Source organism: Astatotilapia calliptera, chromosome 2 (genome assembly GCF_900246225.1).
Source record: "Astatotilapia calliptera chromosome 2, fAstCal1.2, whole genome shotgun sequence".
In the NCBI taxonomy this organism is placed as follows: Eukaryota; Metazoa; Chordata; class Actinopteri; order Cichliformes; family Cichlidae; genus Astatotilapia; species Astatotilapia calliptera.
In genome coordinates this window covers 20421332-20444921 of record NC_039303.1, presented here as the reverse complement: position 1 = coordinate 20444921, position 23590 = coordinate 20421332, and the positions used below count along the sequence as shown (strand labels likewise).

Here is a 23590-nt window from a genome sequence, read left to right as displayed (position 1 = left end):
TTCAAAATAAAATTAAGCAAAAAAAAAAAAAAAAAGAAAGAAAAAAGTACAACGTTTGTATTAACACAATCTTTTCATGCAGAAGACTTTCATCTAGAAAACTGCCAAAGTGCCTGGATTATCTGGTTTTCACTGCTCTGTACTGTGAAATTAAAGCAAGGAAGCCTCGTTAGCTACAGCCTGAATGATTACAGGATGGACAGTAACTCATTAGCTGTGCAATCCACAGAAAGTATGAACCATCTGCCGAATAGAAACAGTTGAAAGGTCATTTTCACATTCTCCCTGTATGTCGATGACCTTGCAAACTCCAAGTTGAAGCGGAAAAGAAAAAAGGTCGAAATGATGCAAATTACAGACACGACCTTTTCATGTGATTACAGCGAAGACAGCCACTCAGCATACATTAATACTAAATATGCCTGGATTCCCAATCAAACATTTACAGAAAACATTTAATCAAACTGTTACCTGAGCACTCTTCCTGGACTTCAGCAGGCTCCTGATTGGTCGTCACGTCTGGAGTTCCTGATGCCATGGCAGCACTGTCACTGCTGGGAGGGAGACAGATGATGAGTTTGATGATTAATAATAATAATAATAATAATAATAATAATAATAATAATAATAATAATAATAATAATAATAGATACTTTATTGATCCCCATGGGGAAATTACTTGTTTTTCTCTGCATTTGACCCATTCACTCAGTGAAGCAGTGGGCAGCCCACTAAGCAGGTGCCCGGGGAGCAGTGTGTAGGGACGGTACCTTGCTCAGGGGTACCTCAGGGTAGCCGTTAAGTGGATTCGAACCGCCGACCTTCCGATCATGGGGTGACCACTTTACCTACTGAGCTATTACAAAGTCTTTCATAAGTTTCATGAACAAGACCAGAATCAGGCTGGCTGCTATAAATCAGTAGAAAAAAAATAGAAAAAAAATAAATGTCTGCATTTATCTAAACCTGCTTCTGCCTTCTTATTTGGCTGATATGGCAGCTACCTAGTTGCAATGTGATCAGATTAAAAAGTGATTAAAGTCCTACTTAGAAGTGTCAAGACTGCTGGTAAAAGTGGCTTGGCGTGGTCGGACCGCATGGACAGGCGACTGTTGGGGCGGATTACATCCATAACAAGTCACCACCTTATAAAATCCCCCCAAAGCTCATTATGCAACTCCTGGATGCATTAACGGTGATGTAGTTGTTCATTCATTAAACAGGTGGAAACGTGTGAAAAGTGCTTCTCTTTGCTATTTAAACTTTAATCTCCATCTGATGTGTCTCCACAATCCAAACAGTCCTAGCGGAGGCACGCCTGCTATGTTTCCAGTGTACTCCTGCGCCGTTAACTCAAGTGTTCATCACGTCAACAGCAGGTGCCCAGCAACCGCCGAACACAACCTTAAACAGATATGAAATCACATTATGAGCGGGTGCCTCGTTAAGGCTCTGTGTGCAGCAGGACTGAGGGCTTCACATTCGGGCTGCGAGTCAGCCTTCACTCTACAGTACAGTAGGTTCATTTGCAAGTCATCATTTTAACATTATTATTATTTTAAATCACTCTTTGCACTGCACAGAGCTCTCTCGAGCCCACAGGACGTCTGAGGCCACGTGAATGCAGTTCCAGCATGGTGAACCAGTTAGATGATCCTGTATAAATGTTTTACTCTAGTGTCAAATCTAATTAGCCGTGCACTGTGCTGTGTGTTGAGGATTTCCTGAGCCATTTGGCAGGAAGTTGACTCATTGCTGATATGGTTTTCAGCAAACATGTCTAATTGTAGCTGTGCCACCATTTATTTCAGGTCTGCGGAATCTTTGGAGGTTAGTTTGTCAATGCTTCACTGGGCTGAAAACAGAAACTCGATGATGTATCAGCGTGAAATTTCATAAGGATGTTTGCAGTTTCCAGAGATGAATTCCAAAGATTCTGGAGGTCCCCTGGCTGTTTGACAGCTAACCCCGTGATCTGACTCAATACAGAATAAATTACATTAACATGGATGTATTCATTGTGAACAAGTGCAGGTTGTCTAACCAAAGTAAAATAACAATAAATGAACGAATCTCCTTTGGTTTAAAGGTTTCTATGGAAACTGTGATATGTTGTTTTGGTTGAACCCAAAATTGGTGGGAAACGGGCACTATTCAAAACCCCTTTTTGTTAATCACAATAGTTTTATTTATTATGCATATAAAACCTTAAACTTGATTTCTTGTGCATCCAGAACCTCCAAATTTTTAGTTTAGCAAAATCAAAAACAAGTCACATAGTTGGATTTTATCACGGATCAACTTTAACCTTTACCCCAAACTAATGTTATCTAAACGTGTGATTTCTGGCTTTTGAAATTCGTTTTCCCAAGTCCGTATTCCTCAAGCTCTTTCCAACTCAGATTCCCAGAAGTCCACGGCTCACACAAATATTTCTAAAACCAATCACTAACAATAAAAAAGATTCAAGTTTAATTTTGCACAAATAAAATAAAGGTCAGCATGATGTTTTCCCCCTGGTGATCCACACTCAAACTGCAGTCCCGATCGTGGCTTTACCACCTTTTTAAGTCTCGTCAATCAGCGAACAACAAACACTCAGAGCCTTTTTGTACTTTTCAAATGGTCCTTTTATGCTTCTCTAAAGCGTAGAGTTTACTTAGGGATTATGGTTACTGATGCCTGATCCCCGGTGTGATGACTCACAGTGTCAATGAAAAGCACCCATGAAATAAAAAAATAAAAATAAATAACAGGAAATTAAAAAGACTGAATGTTTATTCATTTTAATTATGAGGCACACCCGTAAAACTGCTCATTGACACAGCTATCTAAATCAGCCAATCACATCGCAGCAACTCAGTGCAATTAGATTATATAGACATGACAACCTGCTGAAGTTCAAACCAGCAACAAAGTTGCTTCAAGGGACTTAACAATTACCATGGTTACAGCCAAAGGATACAGAACAGCATCTCTGAATGCACAGCGGCCTGAACCTTTAAGCTGAAAGGCTACAACATGCTAAGAACAGGAAATTAAGGCTACAGTTTGCACATGCTCACCAAAACCTGAGCATACAAGACAAGACAAATGCTGACTGGTCTGATGGTTTTTCATTTCTGTTGTGAAATAAGGATGGTAGGGTCCAAACTTTGCATAAACAACATGAAAGCATGGATCTATCCTGCTTTGTACCAACAGTTCAGGCTGCTGCTGACGTAACAGTGAAGAGGATATTTTGTGGCACACTGTGGGCTCCTTAGTTCCAACTGAGCATCATTTAATCACCACAGTGTACACACCTTCTGATGGAGGATACCTAGTTATGTCATAAAGCTCAATCATCTCAAACTGGTTTCTTGAACATGACAATTGAGTTCACTGTACTGAAATGGCCCCAAGAATCACAGGATCTCAACCCAATAGAACAGTGGCCTCAACCCACCAGTCCATGAGTCTGTTGGTACCAGGCCGCGGGAGTTGAGACTCGGGTGTGAAATTTATGGTTTTCAGGGTTTTTATCGGTTTTATCATTAACTCAGTTTCCCTGGGTCTATTCCCGTGTGTTATGAATAAATCTTCCCTTTTTTTGGTACCGGTACTGGTTTTATTTGTTGTATTTATCCACGGCACCTTAAAGGCCAGTCCGTGAAAATATTGTTGAACATAAACCGGTCCGTAGCGAAAAAAAGGTTGGAGACTGCTGCAATAGAGCAGCTTTGGGATGTGGTGGAATGGGAGATTCTCGTCACAGTAGCTGACAAATCTGCAGAAACTATGTGATGATCTTTTGTCAGTATGACCCCAAATCTCTGAAACAGTGCCTTGTTCTATGCACAAAGAATTAAGGCAGTTCTGAAGTCAAAAGGGAGTCAAAACTGGTACTAGAAAGGTCTACTTAGAATCTATATCCATAAATAATATTGCAGTTAATCTTAAACCTCACGTTATGTAAGCGAGGATCATGGGAAAAGTCAAACCATGAACACAGTTTACTTAACAGCAAGCCAACAAAGACGAGAAGTCCTTAAAGAACTAAACACAATCACAATAGGCATCAAGTTCTTTTTATCAGCACCCGTGTCCATGACTACAACTGACCGATGTCCATCTGCTTATGAAGGGTGTGTCGTGACTGCTCCAGGTAAGAGCTAACAGGTTAACACTGTGATAGAATCGTTTGTGCTAAAAAAAATTTAAGGTGGAGAAACCGCCACTGTTTTTTTCCCCCCAATCGTGTTGTTAGTGTGAGAAGACTCCCTCTCTGTTAAGGAAGCAGCTGGAGAACTTCTTGTCAACTGTGTTTACAGTGAGCTGTGTGTTAAAGAAACAGAGAACATTCCAGAGGGTCTATTGACGTACTGAGGGCCTTTCACCAGTATTACTATTATATAATCATAAGCTATTATTGGTTTGTTAAAGTCGTGTGAATCATCATCATCATCATCATCCTGTACAGACTCTGTAGTCTAACACCTTCTCTTATCAGAATTTATTTCAAAGCCACAAACGACTGAACCTCACCGATTTGTATTAAACACACGGTGGTTGTATTGTTTTGCTATATACATTATTTTTTATACTTGAAGTATTTTATTTAAATGCCATGGTTACAAACTGGTATATGCCAATGCTGTTATCAGGTGATCACAGTACAACCATGAGTTAACTGCATACACACTTACATAGACTCAAGTGTATCTAGAAAGCAGCTACACGAGCAGAAATGAGCATAGACACTCATACAGTGTTGTGATATGAATGAAATCAATACCAGGTAGAGGTAAGAAATAACATCAATGTTTACAGGTGAGGGCCAAAGTATTGATGTTTAAGAATTAAATTATGGGGTCCAAACTGCTGCTCTCATGTCTGGGTATTAAGCATTTAATAGAACTGAAGCCACCATGTAGTTAGCATAGAAAAAGCTAGCATTGTTTTCTGCAAAAGACAGTACCATCATGAATATTTAATGAATGCGTTCTCATGAATGCACGTATTGTATCCTCCTGAGCAGAGTGTAGTCAAAAACACTCAGCTCAGGGCTTCATGACAGGACATTCTTAACCAGTGAATGACGTCATGGTGGCGGAAGCCATCTTTTTTATACAGTCTGTGTACTTAAAACATAGAAATTTATATAGGATCTTTGAATTCCTGGCAGGAGAGTAAAAAAAAAAAAAAAAGTATCTGCCAAAAATAATAAATCCTGATATGTTAAAGCTCAACTTTCATTTTAAAGAATGAGCAACAGAGCTTAAATCCTGAACCTCCAAGGGACGGATCCAACAAAGTAAAAAAAACAAAAACTCTTTTACAGTGACGCAGATGTGTTAGGATGAAGATCAGATGGTCAGGAGTCACAGTGACTGACCTGTGCCCATTTCCAAAGCCGGATCCCCATGGTGACATCCTCCGCTTCATTAGAAATACAGATAGACGAAGGCAGGCGAGACAGAAGGATGGATTTGCAAACTCAATGAAAAGTGCAGATGAGACGAACACAAAAAGCGAGAGGGAGTGAGAGAAAAGAGCGAGAAAACCAGAGGAAGGGACAAACACAAGAAAGCGGGAGGGGACGGGGTCAGAGAAAGGGGCTGTGGGAAAGAACAGCATGAAAGGAAAGATGAGTCTGTTAGATAAACACAAGAATATTGGGACGAAGAGAGAGACAAAAGGGAAAACAGACTTACAGTAAACACAGAGGCTTCGCAGTGGAAACAAAACACTGAGACTTGCAACCAAAGATGGAAGAAGACCCTGGACAAAGTTTTCCCTCACAGAGACATTTTAGTAAATAAACAAAGGGCCTTAAATTTTAAACAGATAATCTAGGAGATCACGACCTTAATGCAAAAACTTTTTATCCAACCATATTCAGAACAAACAGGACTTTTTCCATGGCTACTATGTCTGCACTGAAGCTTGCCTGTGTTCTTTATGCAACCTTAATTTGAGTTTACGATGAAGGACTTTTTTCAGTCTATGTTAAAGAGTTGTTGGGGTCAGCTTTGTGTTTGTAGTAAAACCACATGATTGTAACTGACTTATGGCATTTCACTTTGAAGCCAAGTCTGTGGCACACAGAGCCGAGGTGGCAATGGTGCAGCTAAGATCATCTCTGGGGCTTCAACCAGTGGATTCAGAATATAACCCAGTACTTCTTAATACACACCATACACCTAAAAAAACAAACAAAAAAACAATAATGCAGGCTTCACATGTCCATCAAGATTCTTTCTCCACAACAGGCTGTTTCACTGTACACTGATTTAAATGAAAAGAGCTGCTTCTGCCCACTCTCCTTTTAACAAAGAGTGCTGTGGCTTTTCTTGTGTTGCCATGGATATCCTACTGGAAAATAAGGAAGGGAAAAGGATAGTGACTGGAGGTTCCTCCAGTAATATAAGTGGAAAAAAATATTCAAAAACAAAAAACCAACCAAACAAAGAAAAACTCCTGCTAAAGTTTTAACAGCAAACACAGTTACCATTTTTAAACTGACCATTTATTTAAAAAACAATCTAGGTCCTGTCCTTGTTTATTGCTGTCAAAGTCCGTGTTAACATTTCCAGAGTTTCTGACTAGATTAGAACAGTTAGCTCTGGAAGCTAACGGTCATGTTAGCCACATTAGCCACATGGCATGCTAACGCTAAAGATTTTGGCATAACAACAAAAATGTGAGTGCTCCGCTGGGTCTTTCTCAGATGCCAGGAGAGCATCAAAACTCCTGTGCACGCAGAGAGGAACAAGCGGGCTCGTAGCAGGGACATGTAGAGCAAAAGATAAACAGGCTGTAGCGACGGGGTAATGCTGGACTGTTAGGCAGGTGCTTATTTGGAAGAAGTGGGCCGTGCTGGAGGTGGTAACTGTGTAGCTTTTATACTAAAGAGGGCATAAATACTGTTATGAGTATAAGCAGAGTGTAATCTCAGAACACAAAACTTATATTTCACAGCAATATTTACCCAGCAATGCCACAGGAGCCATCATAAAGCCTTAATTGCTACTTTTGGTTTACCGTATTTCAGGCTTTGTTTCTTTTCAGATTAGTTAGATGTTACGGGCTTTTTTCCCCCCCAAGGTTGCACTGCTTCATGAGAATCTTCTGTCAGCTGTTCATTAACTTATTCTTGTTTCATACTTATCCTTCAGCAGCCTGACTTTCATGCAGTGCAAACACTCTCAAATATATAATTAGCTTTATTTGGAAGTGCATGACTCTATGGATGGTTGACAAGGACTGTGTGTGTGTGTGTGTGTGTGTGTGTGTACACCTTATTACATAACAATGGATTAGCACGAAGAGGTATTCAGACCAGCAGGGAGTTTGCCTTTATTAGACACCTGAAATAACCTTATTAGCACCCACGTAGAGTGAGCACGCACACAGTAAGCATGTCCACATTTGTCTGTCATTAGATTGTTTCTAAAAACACACAAAAGAATACTTTAAAGCCATACTGTAAACTGCTGGTGTGGACGAACCCTGACCAAATTCAGCTATGACAACGGGATTGAACAGAGCCCAGATTACACAGCAAAAACACTTCATCTAGGAGCTGTGTGGAGACCATAGTGTCACTGTAAGCTATACAGAAGTAACTAAATATAGATAACTGTGGAGAGCGGTGCCCACAGAGTTCAACAGTAAGCTCCGATGACTCCAGCCGGGTGTTGTCCATGTGGCTTCTGTCCTTCTGACGTAACGCAAATCCAATATCGCCCAGCTTTAATCTCTCAATGGATCCAGTGTTACGAGACTCATTACACTACAGGCTTATGGCGCTGACTAATTGGCTACTGTCAACAATGACATTCAATGGTACTGACTCAGAAAATAAGCTTCTGATGTGATTAATAACCCACTCATGATTCCGAAGTTGTTTGTCTGTGTTACAGCCTCTCATTTATCTGAAAGGACTAATCTAATCTGTAAGTTGCTGTAGGTCTTACATAAAACAAATCCACCCTGCTCTGGGCCCAGTTGTTGTGAATCAGCAGTTAAACTGGCGAATATCAGCCTGATTACATTACAAACAGCAATTAGGCTCTGCATAGTGAAGGGACGGAGCCTAGAAGCTTAGCAAAGTGTAGCGTTTCAAAGCTAAACACTACTGAAACCAGGCTTCTGTCATTGCAACTGTGTCTGTTCGAGGGACTCTTGTAATGGTCTGTCTCCACAGACTTAAAGCAGGGACTTCCATTAGCCTCAAACAGAACAACCCCCTTAGCTGTGCGGCTGTACGTAGCAAAAGCAGAGCTAAACCAGAGTCACGCGGCGGCTGTTAGAGCTGAATGAGTTAACAGTGTCTATGAATGAAAATTTGTTTTCTGCCTTACATTCCAGCCCCTGAAGTAGACGCGTTCATTCACAGAGCATCACCAGAGGGCTGGTATTTCCTCCTGAATTCAGCATTTCTGAATTCCTTTTATTTATTTTTTAAGAAAGGCAATATAGACCAACTCTTAAATAACAATTCAAATTGATAAAGAGACGACTCAAAATGATTGCAGCGATTTTTGGAGCAAGTTTCAATATCTGTGATCGATTCTTAGCACGATATTCAGGCTTCTGACTTGATGGCGGGGATAGCTCAGTAGGTAGAGTGGTTGCCCCATGATCGGAAGGTCGGGGGTTCGATTCCCCTTAACAGCTACCCTGAGGTACCCCTGAGCAAGGTACCGTCCCTACACACTGCTCCCCGGGCGCCCAATGGCTGCCCACTGCTTCACTGAGTGAATGGGTTAAATGCAGAGAGCAATTTCCCCACGGGGCTCAATAAAGTACAATAATGTACACACTTTCTTCTTCTTTCTTCTTGAGCAGGATCACCACCGACCCAACACAGCGTGGAATCCGTCACGAAAAGCTAAAGAGAAAAAAGAAAGAAAGAAAAAAGCAAAAAAAAAAAAAAAAAAAAGCTATTTTTAGGTGCTTAGCCAGCAAATCTAAAAAAACGACATTCCCTATACTGTATGAGACACAAAGCGAGCCTTAGGAGAACATGAAAGGCTTGAGTGGAGGAAGCTGGCCGAGGGAATAAGATGTTAGTGGGTCTGTGACGAGCCGAAAGCCTTCAATTTCCACAAAGAGAAAAAAAAAAAAAAAAAAAAAAAAGACAGATGCAGGAATGAATCAAGGCAGAACGGCGAGGGAAGAGAAGGAATTTTTTCTTTTCCAGGCAGCTGAAATGATAAACTTGGCCGAGTGGATGAAGCGCTCTGCGCAGATAAGTTGCAGACTGCCATGTTGTATACACAGATAGAAGCAGCATGGGAACTTCACTGTGTTTGCACAAAATAAAGCATGCAATCTGTGGTGGTGTACATTTACTGCTTTTTTAAAACTAGAATTACTGCCTTGTGGTTATACGCTAACCAACAAGATGCATATTACATCCCTGTCTGTCCTGACTTGACCTTTGACCTTTCTGATGTTTTCACTTAATCATGTTATGCTCATTTTATCCTAAACCTACAGCTAAAAATGTGGTTTTCTTGAGGTCATGGTGATCTTAACCTTTGACCACCAAAATCTAGTCAGTTCATTTTTGAGTCCTTGCAGCTTCTAAAGAGATAAATGGTCCATGGCAATGGTCATGGCTGTCATCAGCACGGCGTTATAATGACCTGTAATCGTGTTGACGTGGTTTAGACAGACATGCACATACTCACTGTGGAGAATTATAATATCTGAGGTTTAAATCAGGCTAATGCCTGTGGCTAAATCTGCCTTTTCCTTTATTTTTCTCTTCTGTGCACATGCAAGAAGAATCATAGCATTTTGCTTTAGATGAAAACTAATGATGAGGTCAAATTATAGAGACTGTAGTAAACAATGTTCTTTTATTGGAAACAGCTGGAGAGGGTTCCAGCATTGTGGAGAAAATACGTCGTTTTACACAGAACTCTGTACTCACAAAGCTTTGTCATTGAGCTCTATACACTCGTCACTGAGCAGAACCAGTTTCAACAATGCAAGTGTTTTCACTGAGGACAATGACTTGTAGAAGACAATGCAACTGAAACAAAATAGAAAATGAAACGCAAATTATGATGTTTAGCCTAATGCAAAAGTCTTGTGGAGCAAAACCGAAGTCAAGTCCACTGCTTACAACAGCAATTAATCTAAATACTTAAACGGAAGTGCTAAAGCAAAGGCCCAGCCACTCTGCTCATTGAACTGAGTGAATGTTTATATCTGCACAGTAAACACGAAGCAACAGCCAACACACGATAGCTCAGCTTAGTATGAAGACTGCAAAGATGGATGAACCGCTAAAAAAAAAGGTTAGAAAATGAGCCTGGCAGCACCTCTAAAGCTCAGGAAACATGCTGTATCTTGTCTTTTGGCAGGGACCACATGAAGTCATGTTTGTCAGTCTAGTCTTTATGCTTACAATAACCTTACTGTCTACAGGTTCTACAATTCTAGAGTTTTCTCATTTATCTTAAAGGACTCTCATTTATCAGAAAGGACTAAATTTATTAAGTGTCTGAAGGCCTGGTGTGTTTGTGCTGCTCAGACTTTAATATCTTTACGGGATAGATAAAGCAGTAGTTCTTCCTGGGTCTGATGCCCCATCCCACACTGCACAGGGTACAGTCTGGTTTGATCTGCCATCTTGTCACATGCCTTTGTCTGCATTATTTAATAAAAGATTAATAGGGGAACAGCATGGAAAAAAGGCAACGTCCTCGTAGGATAAACATCTTCCATTCTCCCACTGCTCTCTTCCCAGATGTTAAAGAGCTTTTACATGACTTTTGTTATTGTCTAACCCATCTCTGTTACACGAAGGCGCTCAATGCGAGCCAAAGGGCCATAAAAGGACATGAAAAATGTATAAAGAATGCATCCAGATAACACAGCTCCACATCATCAATGCATTACCCCTCCTTTCTCCTCATTCTTTTTACCTCTCGTCTCATTATCTCACCATCCCTTCCTTTCTCCATCTTTGTGCGATTCCCAGTCTCTTGTCTAGCTGCGCATACCTAACTGGGAACATGGCCTTTAAAACTTTGGTATTTCCTCTTGACCCATTCAGCCAGTCCACGCCTGCGCGATCAGCAGGAGAAGGTGACCGAGAAGGAAATTAGTCATGAATTTTTACTCCTGAACTCCAAAGAATGTGGCTGTGACCTACCCTTGCAATGCAAAACAATTTCTGGTTTAAAAGGTGTTGGGCGACAGATGTTAAAACAAGTTTAGGAAAACCATTGAGAAAAAAATGTCAGAGTTATTCAGTACTCATTAAAGTCAAGCTCAAAACTGAACAACGTACCTACATTTTTTATGAAGAAGCTAGCATTAGCGCAAATGCTCAGCATGCTGTGAAAAGTAGCAAAACAAAATTCAACAAACTTGATTAAAATAAATTGCTCAAGAGTTTATCCGTCTCCAGCCCAACTGCACCTGCCGAGTGACTTGGCAGGACTGTTGTGAAAAGTGATTCTAGAAATAGATGCAGCTACTGTATAATGAATCCATTAGCCATTAAACATACAGATTGCTTTCAGTAGCATCTCAGTGAATGGGAAGAGAGCCACAATAACCATGCCTTTAACCATAGCGGTGTACCATTTACTATTCATCAAGTTCAAAACCAGTATACTGCAACACCTCTATGCATATGGTCTCAGGTTACAGTGCTGTTTAATACTGGAAATCCATGCCACATTAGCTAGCCAGTGCTAACACGCTGATATCGCCGTGTATTAGCCTGTCAGCTACTAAGAAAATAACAGCTTTAAATAGTATCTTGACTGGTCTCCAGCACAAAATAGACAAAAAAAAATAAAATAAAAAATATTGCTGTTGCTTGGTTGTCAGTGGGAAACCCTATTAAAGATAATGAAAACAGTCTGTCTAACTTTATCTGCCCCCAAACACAAACCTTGAAATTCCCAGCAATGCATTTAGTATTCAAGTAGTCACGATTTAATCCCATCAAGCATTATAAGAAGCCGTCGAACTACAATGACCTTTAACACTCAATATGATGCTGCACTGCTCTGCGTGCTCATATCACAGAGGAGCACCAACATAATGTCTGATATTCCCAAGCCTTCAGTTTATGTAAACATAGAGCCTGAAAAATAAGCTACTGGGAGACAGTGCAGATGAAGTATGAAGTGGCAGTTACAAAATGTGGTTTCATTTGAAATGACTGAAATAAAACAAGACACTGCTTGTTGCAAAGCAATTCAGAGTCCCAGATAAGTCAGAAGACAGCTTAGCTTTTTATTCCAAAATTGCATTCATCTGAAACAAAGTGATCAAGCAGAAAATAAACACTGGTGACAAGACATTGGTGTTTGAATCCATTCACCAGGCACTAAAAGGCAGCTGAATGTTGATCAGTTATTTATTGCTACAGAACATATATGCTCGTCCCTGCTTTGCTACTGCCACAACTGCAACACAAGTCTTTGTAAAAAAAAAATAAATAAACTGGACCTGCGATCACATCCAGGTCACTTCATAACTCTGAAAGTTACCAAATTAAAGGCTGGTGCATAAAATGTAGGGATATTGATTTTATGTAACTTGGAGTTTGAGTGGTTCAGACTTAAAAAAAACAAACAAAAAAAACAAAAAACTTTTAAACAACAAACTGCAAAATGTTTTTCACCCTGAGGTTTGGTTCAAATTGAGAAATCACTCCTTTGCATTTGGAGGTTCCTGTCAACATCCGGCTCTCGTTTTCTTTGCCACATTCTCTCCTCCATCTCCTTTCCTCATCTGTCAGTGCTCTTAGCAACAAGCCTTACATGGACTCAAGACAGCAACTGACCAAACACTTTCAGTCACTCTACACAGTCTACATTCATTTCCAGCTGCATCACCATTTCTTCTATACAAACTCAACCTGCAGTAGCTGCATAATCAGTCTTGGACCAGAAAATCCCAGTGGGGACTGGTGGGAAAATGAGAATATACCTTATCATCAGCTTTGATACTTTTATTGTGGAGTTCTACTCTACTGCTGAGCCAAACTGGAAAATGACATCAGATTTAAACAAAAAACTATCTGGGTTAGGGAGATTTAAACATTAGCTTTGCTTCACTTACTAACCGCAGAGATATATTAGCCACAAAAAGGTTTCTGGTTTGACAGACAGGGTGCTTCGCCTCCGTGCTAGGGCTCTGGCTGGGCCTTGGGGGCTTAGGTCCTTGTTGGTGTGTCGCCGAGGTTGTGGGCGGGTGGGGGCACAGGGGCTCAGCCCTGGTGCAGGGGGCCACTGGTGCATCGGCCTAACTAGGGGGCTCTTCAACTGACAGGGAGTTTGTTCCATCCTTGCAGGAGTCCACTCTGCAGGTGGGAGAGAGTCACAGGAGAGGTGGAGAATAAACTTAACCTGGGTGTCTACTGTCTTGTGCAGTCTGGGAGATGATTGAATGTTAGGGTAAAGTTTCCTCTGCAGTGGGGTCAGGTGGGCTGTCCCAGGTCCTGTGGGGGCTGGGCGGTCCTGCTGCCGTAGGCCCCGGTCTGGATGGGCCTGGGCTCCCTTGCCTTGGTGGGTGCCAAAGGACGGGGGTGCCTACTGGGGTCAGCGGGGGAGCTGAAAGCCCATAGAAGTCGGAAACATTTAAAAGGTTTAAAATATACAGGGCATCCAATAGTACTCCAACTATAATGCTGTTGTAGCCACTTAAATACCAAATGCTTCAATTTGCCCTGACTGAAATAATAATCTCATGACTTCAATTTAAATGCAGGCTCAGCCTTAATTTAGTGCATTCTGCCAAAATGCACTTGAATAAAATATAGTACAAAAGTCTTTTCTCATTTTTCCCCATTTCTAAGTTGTAAGTGATCTTTAAGAAAAGCTACAAATTCATCAATATGGATGAAGGAGGTCAGAAGAGAGACAAAGTGAGTATCTACAGTCATCTGTACAACACAATAGAGCCTCTGTCATGGTTTGGTGGTTCAGCCAGTGGTGGCGATATTGATGGGATTATAAACAGAAAATATTTAATCATCCTGTAATACAACCTAGAAAGTGTCTGATTGGCAACTGTTTCAGTTTTCAACATGACAAGAACTCCAAACACACGGCCAAGGGAGTAAAAGCATACCTGACAGCAAAAAAGCTTCTCCCCAGAGCCCAGACCTCAACATTATTGAAGCAGCGTGGCATCATGTTAGCAAAGAACAGAACAAAAAGGCAGAAACATCCAAAGAAGAGCTTTAAATGTCCTTCAAGAAGCCTGGAGAACTATTTTCAAAGACTACTTAAAGAAATAACAAGAAACTTTGCCTAAGAGAGTTCAGGTTGTTGAAGAATAAAAAAAGGTACCCAGACTAAATATCGGCAAGCTTGTTAAAATTGCACAAACACTGTTTTTGCCTTTTAGACTGTTGTTACATGTAGTTTACCCGAGGCGGGAAGTAACAAAGTATTCCTACTTCGTTACTTCACTTCACTTGAGTAGTCATTTTTCTGACCAGTTTTTACCTGCTAAAAAACAAACTGAGGTAGACTGTGTTATTTGAAGTTTGCATGAAAACACTGTTTAGTACAGGATAAACAGGTTACTTTGCTGTACTGTGATGGATTTAAAGCATGTGAGTGATGCACAGAGGCTGTAGTGCTGATGGTCAGAGTTAGGTTACATAAAAGGGTTGCAGAGATGAATTTGAAGTTAAACTGATGATCCTTAGATTCATTTACTGAATTCCACCTTCATATGAACCCATCTAGAACAGGGGTGGGAACTCCAGGCCTCAAGGGCACAGCTGATTCAAATGGCTAAATGAGCTCCTCAAAATGTCTAGCAGTTCTCCAGAGGCCTGGTAATGAACTAATCATTTGATCCAGGTGTGTTGACCCAGGGTGAGATCTAAAACCTGCAGGACTCCTGCCCTCGAGGCCTGGAGTTTGACGCCTCTGGTGTAGAGGGTGGAAATCAGATGGAAATCAGCCAGGACAACTCATGAAACAGCTTTTGACACAAAGATAAGTAAAACTCAGCGCAGCAGTAGCAGCAGGTCAGCTGACCACAGCCTGTACATGAGAATCTAATGGCTCCCCATACTGAGCCAGTACAATTGATTTTAGGGTTCCTCCACCTGCTGAATCCACTGTAAACTCTTCCCTACACATTTTCATGTTGAGAGGCAAAGTCACCCTCTACAATGGAGACAACAGAAAATAGAGCTTTTTGTTCCGTTTCCCTTCTTTCTCCCTGCTCATGTTCTACTTACCTGAGTGACAATTTAGACTGAAATAAAGTTAGTTTCCCATCTACTTATTTTATTTAATAATTTAATATAGCCCAAGGTTCAGTTTGCTTTTCATAAAAATAAGAGGTAGAAACGTTCTTCGAGGAGCTACCTTTACTTTCTTTGAGTACGTTTCAGAGCCTGTGCTTTTTACTTTTACATGAAGTTGAATCTGTACTTCTACTTAATTGTGTGGATGCTTTAAGCATCCACACTATTGAGTTCCTGTTTCTCTTTATTCTTTATTATTGTGTGGATGCCTTAATAGGCATCCACACTATTGAGTTCCTGTTTCTCTTTATTCTTTATTATTCCGGGTGTTTCCGTACACTTTTTGCCGTGGATCTACTTCCACAATTTTTGTGCTATTTTCACCGTTCAAACTCTAAACTGTTCTGCTCTTTCTACTAATGCCGGCTATGACTTTTGGTGTTTATTACTATTATACTTTTTAAAATATTACACTTTTTTCCTTTAATTTGTCCCATTGAAATGAATGGGAAACTTCCACAATTCTGCTAAAACTTTCTTGTCTTTGAAACTTAACTACTGCCTCATACTTTCACCTAGAAACTTCATTCAAACTTTAAAATGTTCTCAAATGATTTGGCTATTCCTGTATGATTCAGCTTTTTCAGATCTTCTACCGTTTTAATCTTATCCCTCTTTGAGTTTTCAGTTGCAAAATTGTGATTTTTCAGAAAATACATGCGTTGCTATGGTTGCTATGCAATTAACTCAGAGGGGACAGTGAAACTGTTTGAATTTTCTCTTCATGTCCAAACAACTTCTTGCTACTCGCTCAATTTCCACTCAAGCCCCACAAATTATACACCAAAACGTAGGTATTTTTGCTGGCTTTCAGAAAATGTCACTATCATTGTTGTGGGACTCATAGATATTTTGCAAATCTCCTCAGAGTAACACAAAGTCAGAAAACTCTCCATATAAACTCAATGGAGAGTTTGTTCAAAATCACCGCTGGATTTCTCTAATGAGAGGCATTTTCAAATTGTCATATCTCCTTAACGAAGCGAAGTTAAGACATGAGGCTTGTCCCCGTATATGTTCAGACACTCCTGACGCTCACAATTCAAGAATTTCTTTCTCACCTATTACCGTTCTGAAATGAGTTGGACTTGTTTGAGGGTAGGAAATTTGTCCCTCGCTCAGATTTCATCAGATTTCAATCTCTGGAAATGAACCACTTTTTTCTCTCGTCATATCTTTTTGATGGATTTCCACAGAGCCCTGAAAATTTCCATGACTGTTCACCAAAGCCTGCTGTTTCTTACGGTGAAAGAATGATTTTGATGCTCCATATAGATTTAGAGTTACCAAAGGTTGTTTGAGCGCAAGTCAAGGCAGTTTTTGCTTCGCCTCTACTCAGTTACAGTGTATTACAAGTCATATATCTTTAAGAATTTATGTTTTATCTCTGAATTATGAAGACCTGAAGATTCCCCCATCTCTTCTGAATAAAACGATGCCTGAATGACCGTTCTAGCCTCTACGGTTAGGAAATTATGGCCATTTGTTCGAGGGGAATCCTGAATGTCAGAAATACACTGAAGAAAACTCACACCTCTCTCTGTGTCTGTGTGTGTAAGGGCTGACTACAGCAGGTGCAGCTAATTTAACTGACCTACATATACCAAGCCCAGACTCTCAACAGCTCCTGTTCCCTTTACTGTCTGTGTATGTGTCTGTGTATCAATATTTCTCCTATGTTTAAGTATTACTCCTCAATCATAGTATTTCTGCTAAAGCAAAGTACTTCTACTACATCTTAGTACTTCTGCTAAATCATAGTATTTCTGCCAATTCATAGTATTTTTGCAAAATCATGGTATTTGTGCAAAATCATGGTTTTGGGGCCAAATATTTCTGTTATTTTATAATATATGTGCTGAATATATTATATGTGCCAAATCATAGTATTTATCCCAAATTATAGTATTTATGCCAAATTACAGTATTTCTGCTAAAACGCAGAAATAGTACCTTTTAGCAGGAATTTCTACCAAAAGATAGTACTTCTGCTAAATCAGAGTATTTCTGCTAAACCAGAGTATTCCTGCCAAATCATAGTATTTGTACTGAAACATGGTACTTCTGCCCAATCATAGTATTTGTACTAAATCATAGTACTTGTGCCAAATCATAGTATTTATACCCAATCATAGTATTTCTGCTAAATCATAGCATTTGTGCCAAATCATGGTATTTGTGCAAAAACATAGTATGTCTGCAAAACCATAGTATATCTCTTATGTTATAGTATTACTACTAAGGCATAGTATTTCTGCCAAATCATAGTATGTGTGCCAAATCGCAGTATTTATACCAAATCACAGTATTTGTGGTAAAACATAGTATTTCTGCCATATTGTGGTATTTGTGCAAGAACATTGAACTGTTATGTTATAGTATTACTACTAAGTCATAGTATTTCTGCATTGTTATAGTATTTGTACTAAAACGTAGTATCTCTGCCAAGTCATAGAATTACTGCAATTTCATAGTTTTTTTTAGGAAATCTGTTATGTTATAGTATTACTACTAAGTCATAGTATTTCTGCCAAATCATAGTATTTGTGCCAAAGCATCGTATTTGTATGGAGTCATAGTATTTCTTCTAAATCATAGTATTTCAATCAAATCTCAGAAGTTGTTGTTAAAACGCAGTATTATTGCCAAATCATAGTATTTGTACCCAATCATAGTATTTCTGCTAAATCATAGCATTGGTGCCAAATCATGGTATTTGTGCAAAAACATAGTATGTCTGCAAAACCATAGTATATCTCTTATGTTATAGTATTACTACTAAGGCATAATATTTCTGCCAAATCATAGTATTTGTACTAAATCATAGTACTTGTGCCAAATCATAGTATTTGTTGAACATCATAGTATTGGAACCAAAACATAGTATTTGTCCCAAAGCATCATATTTGTATTGAGTCATAGTATTTCAATCAAATCTCAGTAGTTGTGTTAAAATGCAGTATTATTGCCAAATCATAGTATTTGTACCCAATCATAATATTTTTGCCAAATCGTGGTATTTGTGCCCAATTAATAATTCTGTTATGTTATAGTATTACTACTAAGTCGTAGAATATCTGTTATGTTATAGTGTATCTGCGGAATATAGTATGTGTGCCAAATCGTAGTATTTACACCAAATCACAGTATTTTTGCTAAAACATATTGTGGTATTTGTGCAAGAACATTGAACTGTTATGTTATAGTATTACTACTAAGTCATAGTATTTCTGCGTTGTTATAGTATTTGTGCTAAAACGTAGTATCTCTGCCAAGTCATAGAATTAATGCAATTTCATAGTTTTTTTTTAGGAAATCTGTTATGTTATAGTATTACTACTAAGTCATAGTATTTCTGCGTTGTTATAGTATTTGTGCTAAAACGTAGTATCTCTGCCAAGTCATAGAATTACTGCAATTTAATAGTTTTTTTTAGGAAATCTGTTATGTTATAGTATTACTACTCAGTCATAGTATTTCTGCCAAATCATAGTATTTGTGTGAATTTGTATACTGTAATATCACTGTATTATGTAGTGGCTAAGTAGGGGCTGTTTACTAAGTGCATCAGTGTAAATAGGTCATCTCTTGTGTTGGAGTGCCCTCTTGTGGCGCCTTTTGGGTAGTGCCTTAGTAAACGGGAACCCTGTAAAAAGTGGCATCAGACTGATTTGTAGTGGAGGAATTTGTTACCAGTTTTCTTAATCTTTAATCTGTATGCATGTTGTAATGCATACCCTGTTCTTAATCATAGAAACCACACCATATCACCTCTCCACATCCTCCTACTGTATGCCATACCTCCCTGTACCATCCATCTGACCGCAATAAACTCCACCTGTGGTAATCTAATCCCTGGATGTCAGCCTCTCCTTCTGACCGAGGATAGTTATAGTATTTGAGCCAAATCATAGTATTTGTGCTAAAACATAGTATTTCTTCCAAATCATAGTATTTGTGCCAAAGTATAGTATTTCTTCCAAATCATAGTATAACTGCACAATAAAGGTTCTTGAGCCACATCAGTGTTTGTGCCAAATCTTAGTATTTCTTCTAAATCCTAGTAATTCTGCTCAATGATAGAATTTCTGCTATGCTTTAGTACTTTTTTCCTAGATTGTAGTACTTCTGCTAAGTCAAAGTATTTCATGTAAATCATAGTATTTCTACCAAGTCCCAATGTTTCTGCTAAATCATAAATAATGTTTTAGTACAAATTGTATGATTTGGTGGAACTTTCTGTGTTCCAGCACAAATGCTATGATTTGGCAGGAAAAAAATATTATTTAGTATAAATACTAAGTTTTAGCAGAAATGCTATGTTTAAACTTTAAAAAATTCTGCTATTTCTGCTGATGTGTGTTATGACTTTTGACCATTGAAATGAATGGAACACATTATCAATGTGGTCACTGATTTTGCATGATGGGCTGAGCTGTGTTTTACCTCAGTGAGATAAGCATCCGTTCTCAGACTGGGAGGCCTGGGTTCAAATCCAGCTTATGGCAACATTTCTTTCACTTAACAGTTAAACTTTTTTTAAACTCTTTTCAACACAAATTTCATTTTTTTCACCCCTTTTCAGCAAAATTTTCTGTTTTTTTAACCCCTTTTCAGCACAAATCCAAACTTTTTCAGCTCTTTTTCAGCAAAAACCTCTTTTCAGCAGAATTCTGCTCATTCAACTCTTTTCAGCAAAATTTTCAGTTTTTTCTGCTGTTTTCAGAAAAAAACTCTTTTCAGCAGAATTCTGCTCATTCACCTCTTTTCAGCAGAAATTCTGCTGATGGAACTCTTTTCAGCAGAATTTTCACCCCTTTTTTTTTGCCCAAATTCTGCTAGCACAATTGTCAATCTCTCCACCTTTTCTTTGTGAGAAAGTGTTTGGCTCAGTGAGCTAAATAGCTGCACTTTGACCAGGAGGGCCAGGTTCAAATCCTGCTCAGGGCATCTTTTTTTTTTTTTTTTGTTTCAACTTTTTCAGCTTTTTTCAGCAGATATCTTCAGCCGTTAAGGCATCCACACTGCATTTTCGCAGGAAATGCAAATTTTTCTAGTTATTCTTCAAGTTGCTTCCGTACACTTTTCGCCGTAGAACTACTTCCACAATTTTCAGCCGATTTTCACCGTTCAAATTTTAAACTATTCTGCTATTTTTGCTCTTTCCGGCTATGACTTTTGCTATTTTTTGCTATTATACTTTTTAAAATATTAAGCTTTTTTCCTTTAATTTGTCCCATTGAAATGAATGGGAAACTTCAGCAATTCTGCTAAAATTTGCTTGTTTTTGAAACTTAACTACTTCCTCATACTTTCACCTAGAACAACCATTCAAACTTTAAAATGTTCACAAATTATTGGGCTATTCAGGTATGATTCAGCTTTTTCAAATCTTTTACTGTTTTACTTTTATGCCTCTTAAAGTTTTGAGTTGCAAAATTGTGATTTTTCACAAAATACATGTGTTGTTATGGTTGCTATGCTCTTGGCTTCCAGTGTGCCACTGAAGGTTTTGCAATTTTCACTTCATGTCCGAACAACTTCCTGCTACTTGCTCAATTTTCACTCAACTTCCACAAATTATACATCAAAACGTAGGTATTTTTGCTGGCTTTCAGAAAATGTCACCATCATTGTTGTGGGATTTATAGAATTTTGGCAAATCTCCTCAGACTAACACAAGGTCAGAAAACTCTCCATATAAAGTCAATGGAGAGTTTGTTCAAAATCACCGCTGCATTTCTGTAATGAGAGGCATATTCGAATCGTCATATCTCCTTAACGAAGCAAAGTTAAGACATGAGGCTTGTCCCGGTATATCTTCAGACACTCGTGACGCTCACAATTCAAGAATTATTTTCTCACCTATTACCGTTCTGAAATGAGTTGGACTTGTTTGAGGGTAGGAAATTTGTCCTTCGCTCAGATTTCTTCAGATTTCAAACTGTGGAAATGAACCACTTTTTTCTCTCGTCATAACTTTTTGTTGGATTTCCACAGAGACCTGAAAATTTCCATGATTGTTCACCAAAGCCTGCTGTCTCTTACGGTGAAAGAATGATATCGATACTCCAAATAGATTTAGAGTTAGAAAGCGTTGTTTGAGGGCAAGTCAAGGCAGTTTTTGCTTCGCTCTACTCAGTTATGGTGCATTAGAAGTCAAATATCTTTAATAATTCATATTTTAATGATAAATTGTAAACACTGGAAGATTCCCCCATCTCTTCTGAACAAAACGGTGTAAGAATGACCGCTCTAGCCCCTACGGTTAGGAAATTATGGTCATTTGTTTGAGGGGAGTCCTCACTATGAGAAATAGGCTGCAATAATCCTGTGCCTCTCTGTGCTGCGTGTGTAAAAAGAGGCACATGTTTTGGCGGGAAAAAGTACACAGGCTCTCTGATTGGTGGATTCAAATTCAGCAGCTCCCAGGCTGACCTAGAAACTTACTTCTCTCTCCCTGTGCATTTTTTTGCTGATTTTTTCATTTAACAAGTATATTTGAGGGACCCTCAGCATGTTCAGCATTTTTTCAGCTGTCCATTTTGCTTTTCCAATTTTTCTGTTTAACTTATTACTATTGTGCTAAATAATACTATTTCTGCTATTTTATAAGATTTGTGCCTAATATAGTATTTCTGCTAAATTACAATATTTCTGCTTTTTATACTATTTGTGCTAAAACATAGTATTTCTACTAAATGTAGTATTTATGCTTAATCATACTATTTCTGCTTTTTATGGGATTTGTGCCTAATATAGTATTTCTGCTTTTTATAGGATTTTTGCTCAAACATAGTATTTCTACTAAATGTAGTGTTTATGCTTAATCATCCTATTTCTGCTTTTTATAGGATTTGTGCTTAATATAGTATTTCTGCTAAATTATAGTATTTCTGCTTTTTATAGTATTTGTGCTAAAACATAGTATTTCTACTAAATGTAGTATTTATGCTTAATCATAGTATTTCTATATATTTCTGCCAGGTCCCCAGGCAGCCAATCCTCTGTGAGGACTGAGAAATTCAAATTTTCAAATCAGGGCCTGCACGGCTTCCCAGCCAATCATATATGTGTCCTGAGGCATTCAAATTTGCATATTGGGGCCTTCATGGCTTCTAAGCCAGCCAATCATATCTGAGGGCTGAGGAATTCAAATCCACAAATCAGGGCCTGCACAGCTTCCCAGCCAGCCAATCATGTATGTGGGCTCCAGGTATTCAAATTTGCATATTGGGGAATTCGTGGCTTCTAAGTCAACAAGTCATCCATGTCGTATATCTCTAAAAATTCATATTTTAATGATAAATTGTCAACACTTGAAGATTCCCCCATCTCTTCTGAACAAAACGGTGTAAGAATGACCGCTCTAGCCCCTATGGTTAGGAAATTATGGTCATTTGTTTGAGGGGAATCCTCACTATGTGAAATAAACTGAAAGAAGCAGGTCTATGTCTCTGTGCTGCGTGTGTAAAAAGAGGCACCTGTTTTGGCGGGAAAACGTAAACAGCCTCTCTGATTGGTGGATTCAAATTCAGCAGCTCCCAGGCTGACCTAGAAACTTAGTCCTCTCTCCCTGTGTGTGTGTGTGTGTGTGTGTGTGTGTGTGTGTGTTTAGTGGGAGAGAGAGGACCCTGCCCTTATTTGACAGCATGTCATTGTAGGATTTAAATTGAACATAGTTAGACTGGTTGACTGGATTAGAGCCTGTGTTTGTGTGTCCCTCTGTGCATTTGTGTTTCAATAAGTTATTACTATTCTGCTAAATCATAGTATTTCTGGTACTTTTCGGTACTTGTGCTAAATACAGTATTTCTGCTAAATCATACTATTTCTGCTTTTCATAGGATTTGTGCTTAATATAGTATTTCTGCTAAATTATAGTTTTTCTTCTTTTTATAATATTTGTGCTAAAACATAGTATTTCTACTAAATGTAGTATTTATGCTTAATAATAGTATTTCTATATATTTCTGCCAGGTCCCCAGGCAGCCAATCCTCTGTGAGGACTGAGACATTCAAATTTTCAAATCAGGGCCTGCACAGTTTCCCAGCCAATCAAATAAGTGTCCTGAGGCATTCAAATTTGCATATTGGGGCCTTCGTGGCTTCTAAGCCAGCCAATCATATCTGAGGGCTGAGGAATTCAAATCCACAAATCAGGGCCTGCACGGCTTCCCAGCCAGCCAATCACATATGTGGTCTCAGGCATTCAAATTTGCATATTGGGGAATTCGTGGCTTCTAAGTCAACAAGTCATCCATGTCATATATCTCTAAAAATTCATATTTTAAT

General features: G+C 38.9%; 1 protein-coding gene across 4 annotated transcripts in view; it reads right to left on the bottom strand.

Moving 5' to 3' along the window:
* LOC113033157 (uncharacterized protein KIAA1211-like) overlaps nucleotides 1-23590 on the bottom strand; it is a 60502-nt gene that overhangs the window by 20544 nt on the left and 16368 nt on the right. For 3 of the 4 annotated variants that reach the window (XM_026186606.1, XM_026186626.1, XM_026186616.1), the window contains exon 2: nucleotides 472-554. In XM_026186606.1, coding sequence (XP_026042391.1) covers nucleotides 472-554 — 83 coding nt within the window. Of the gene's footprint in view, nucleotides 1-471; nucleotides 555-8149; nucleotides 8155-15091; nucleotides 15096-23590 lie in introns of those variants that run through there. The other variant, XM_026186634.1, reaches the window with a different exon arrangement.